This window comes from Aplysia californica, unplaced genomic scaffold (genome assembly GCF_000002075.1).
Source record: "Aplysia californica isolate F4 #8 unplaced genomic scaffold, AplCal3.0 scaffold00095, whole genome shotgun sequence".
NCBI classification, from domain to species: domain Eukaryota; kingdom Metazoa; phylum Mollusca; class Gastropoda; order Aplysiida; family Aplysiidae; genus Aplysia; species Aplysia californica.
This window is the reverse complement of record NW_004797365.1, coordinates 1,569,500-1,573,949: the sequence shown is the minus strand read 5'-3', so window position 1 is coordinate 1,573,949 and position 4,450 is coordinate 1,569,500. Positions and strand designations below refer to the sequence as shown.

The following is a 4,450-nucleotide window of genomic DNA, read 5'->3' as shown; positions in this document are numbered from 1 at the left end:
ATATATATATATATATATATCAATCATATTAATATATGTATGTATAGAGAGAGAGAGAGAGAGAGAGAGAGAGAGAGAGAGAGAGAGAGAGAGAGAGAGAGAGAGAGAGAGAGAGAGAGAGAGAGAGAGAGAGAGAGAGGGAGAGAGAGAGAGAAAGAGAGAGAGAGAAAGAGAGAGAGAGAGAGAGAGAGAGAGAGAGAGAGAGAGAGAGAGAGAGAGAGAGAGAGAGAGAGACTTTATTCAAATTTAGAAAATCACAAACGCATTGTCTACTTCGTTGGAGTGATATGCCGCACATCAAAGTACACATTCATTATAATGCAGTGCCTCTGCACCTTGACCCGATAATTACTCGATTTTCCACCACTTTCTATTAAAGCAAGGAAAATATTTATCGTATCTTATCTTATCTGAAAACAAAACAATACATCAGGCAAAGAAAAACAAAAATCAACACAAACGTTGTAACACGACATGGTGCTTTTATTCTCAAATGGACGGCTTTCACGCATAGTTATGTTTGTAGATCTTTTTTTTCCATTGTCTGGCGCAATGCTTCAATCAGTGTCATCGAGTCGAGTCAGATATCAAACCTTTTGGTTAAAACAAACACAAAAAATATTCAAGTTTCACAGCTGATTCAGAAGAAGAAAAATGATTGATAAAGTTCCCTTCCCACCATCGCACAGTAGAGCATTTAAGAAATATAAATTTGATACCAACCTTTTACTTGACAACAAAAAGGCAAACACTTTATCAACTCTTGCTATCCCAATACGAACGCGACATATTTATATACAGTAGATTAAAATTATGTTTTAGAGTCTTCAAAGAAAAATTCAACAACGTTCAAAGTTGAAAATGGAGAATGAAAGTGCATTTAGTACAGTATATAAATTCAGTATAAAAGACAGATTATTGATTTACATTTGATATAAATGGACACATGAAGAGGTCAAAATAGAAGTAAGACCAAAGTAAAATTCCACAAAATGAAAATAATAAAGAACGAAAATAGCAATTACAATAATCATTATCACAGCTGTAGCTATATGAGACATGCCTCATGACTATTCATGCAGGTTTTGTGTTTCTGTTTCAGCACAGACCAGCATACAGAGGTATGTCGCTCTGTCTCATGACTGTTATAGAGGATTTTTTTAGGTCACAGAGACAACGTGTAGTGATGGTTGATTAAAGGCGTTATTGAATGCAGAAACTGACCTCTGACGTAACATCTCTCTCTGTGCTATGAAAACTCCTCAATTTCAAGTTCTCTTTGCTGGAGAATTTGCCAGGGTCTCTCTTAAAGCTGAAGCTTATGATATTAACCGAATAAACAGCACCCCCCCCCCTTTCCTATTTCCCGACAAGGAAACCAAATCACATGTCGATTGGAACAACATAGAGTAAGCCACATGACAATTGTGCCTTTTTGTAAGTCAGCCTGTGTTTGACTTGGAAGCCATAAATAATATGTTGCACAGTTCACGAAATGAATATTTCCAAAACCTATTCACGCGTAAAAGACAGCAACGCTGGAATATGTACTTGAGGAACAAATCAGCAGTCTATCCAGTGGGTTCGTAATTATAGGGGAACAACACGGCATATTTTCTAGTGGTACCGTGTCTAGGAAATAAAAACGTCGCAGAATGATACAAAATGTATGCTGAGCTAAATCAATAGCCTCGAAAAGTGCATTTTGAGAGGGAAAAACATAAAAACAAAAACGAAACAAGTCTCTGCAACTTAAAGTCATAGCCCAAATGCAAATAGCCGTATTGGCAACTTTACAAACGCGAATATTTGGGAGGCATCCCTATAAAGCACAGCCGAGTGTTCATCTGTTGCCAGCAGAACATGTCAGCTCGTGAAGGTTTCAATGTCACAGGGCATATATCCGTACTTTCTGAACAGGGCACAAAATACTTTAAGCTCTGACGCAAGCAATCAAGCCACTTTTTACCTAGACAAGCTCATATTTTACAGCCTAGTGTGATATACGATGACGAAAGTAGAAAACCAGCAAAAATGGAATTAAAACACAGGATAAGTCATTCGGCTACATAGGACTCCAGAATGACAAATGTCTATTTGCAAAGTCTATTTTTAACATTCCAAACTGAAGTATACATCGGCAAGCTATGCCAGAAAATATATTGATTAGAAAAATAAAATATCACATCTGCAGTCTGTAAAAGCCACAGATTATTTGGAATGTATACAAAATAAATCTAATTATAAATATTGTACATTATGCAACGCATTGTAATACTGTCGATACATCATCACCATGAGCTTATCTTTCATCACTATCATACACAAACGAGAAATAATAGAAAAACAAAACAACGGTATGAAAACCATCAAGGTACGTGTGTATACAAATAAACATCTCATTGTTGAGTTAAAAAGTAGTCAATGATGGACGTTATTATAGTGGATACAATCTATTCTGAACAGATATTACTTCAAATTCAAACGACGTTGGTGTATATGATAGCAAAATTTGCCAGATAAACAACAAATCTAAAAACAGAGACGGCTTGTTGGCAACATACAAACCCGCCATTTCTTGGTCGCCAACCGTCACAGAATAATAAAAGGATGTTCCGATCCAAGCAGGAAGTTCCAGTCCAAAAACGTCTTTCAGCCTACTCAATGACAGGTCATAATCATTATACTAGATTACTTTTTGCAGAAACTGCACAAATGTGAGATTACATTGGAAAATACAGAAGAAAATGGCATCAGTAAAAAAATTACATGTTTGCCTTTGTTTGCTTTGATCAATTGTTTGGCTCGAACAATTTTGTCTACCCATATTGTTTTTTTTTCTGGAACGGGCGTAGTCACTTCATAGCGACACATTTAAAACAGCCGTACATGGAGAGAATGGAAGCAGTCAATATGGCCACCTGAAAAAAAGGCAGTAGTCCTCAATGTTTTCTTCTTGTGACTTATGCCGTTTCCCCCCTGAGGTCTTCATTTCATTTTCTTACAATACTGTCAATAAATGCATAGCAAGCACATGCATTTGTAAATAATGCTTTGAAGAGAATAAGTTATACAAAAGTAAACCAATCACTCCCCCTAAATTGAACATGATACTAGTTTTTGGACCTCCTCGATTCCGTCTACCTATATTGTTATTATCAACTCCTTACAATTTACAGAGGCATATACCTTAATCTCTTCTTTCCTAAGACAAACAATTACTTTCCCCTAGTACTTTGTCTTGTTTCGGGTTTGAACGTTTCTTCGATGAACTTCTCGTAACTGATTTTGCCGGTGAGGTCACGGTCAAACTCGGTCATCACGTGGTACACTTCGTCCTCGTCCAGGATCACGTTGGCCAGTTTGAGGACAGAGCGGAATTCTGGGAGAGACAGATAGCCAGTTCCGGTCACGTCCAACTTCCGGAATGCACGTCGCAAGTTCTTCCAGTCACCTGCCAGCTGTCAAGGGAAACAATAATTATTAGTGAAGACTTTTCATATTTGACAACAGTTTCTCGAAAAAAAGCCCATCGAATAATAAACCAGTGACCATAGGTGCTTTTTAACGCTTCTATTAGGGTAACCATCTAGGATCTAAAGCTAACTCTTTGGTTTCCCATTTTCATATGGACGTCTCACAATATATCACAATACCGATAAGTAAAAAAAAAAGTGGCACCCAGTAAAACAAAATAGAATAGTCTTATTTCTCAGCAAGCCAGAGCAGGCTGAAATATAAAGAGCCCATGAGTTCCAATGTCAAGGGCACAACTCTCCACTGATTTGACATCACCCGTACATTTCAACCCCACTAGTGTGGGAGTGTTATCTTTTATCCTTTTTATGTCTGTTGTGCCCCATTCTGAGGACTGAGGATCGCGTATTTCAAAACTCCCATCAAAATACCCCCCCTCCCCCTTTGAAAGCAAGAAAACAAAACAGAACAAAGCAACAAAAATAATAAAAATGCGGAAAAACCCCAACAGGTACAATAATATTAATATAATCAACAACGTGGCGTCGCGTGGCCTAGAGGTTAGGCTACCGGACTCGTAATCGTAAGGTTGCGGGGTCGGGGGTTCGAGCCGCGGGCTGGACGTTGTGTTCTTGAGAAAGGAACTTAACACGAATTTTCCTCACTTCACCCAGGTGGGAATGGGTACCCGGCCATAGCCAGCGAAAGATCTTGCCAGTATATCAGTGTTTTAGCGCCTATAAATGGCCACTTGCACTGTATGCTTCCCTGGAGGTTGAGGTTGTTTCAGAATGCTCTCAGGTCTCCTGAGGTACTGGGGTAATAGTATAGATTGTGAAGCTCATAGAGCCTGCTGTTGAGCGGGGATTTGCGCTATACAAATGCCATCTATTATTATAGCACCAAGAAAAGCAGAAGTATGCACACCAAAAACAGCAGTGTGTTTGTGTGTGTGTGTGTGTGTGTGTGTGTG

At 38.6% G+C, this 4,450-nt stretch overlaps 1 protein-coding gene across 1 annotated transcript in view; it reads right to left on the bottom strand.

The window, feature by feature from the left end:
- Window positions 1-460: 460 nt before the first annotated feature.
- LOC101857710 (EF-hand calcium-binding domain-containing protein 6) overlaps window positions 461-4,450 on the bottom strand; it is a gene marked incomplete in the record, with an annotated part of 46,464 nt that continues 42,474 nt past the window's right edge. The window contains 1 exon segment of the mRNA XM_035968895.1: window positions 461-3,461. Within this exon segment, the coding sequence (XP_035824788.1) occupies window positions 3,219-3,461 (243 nt within the window).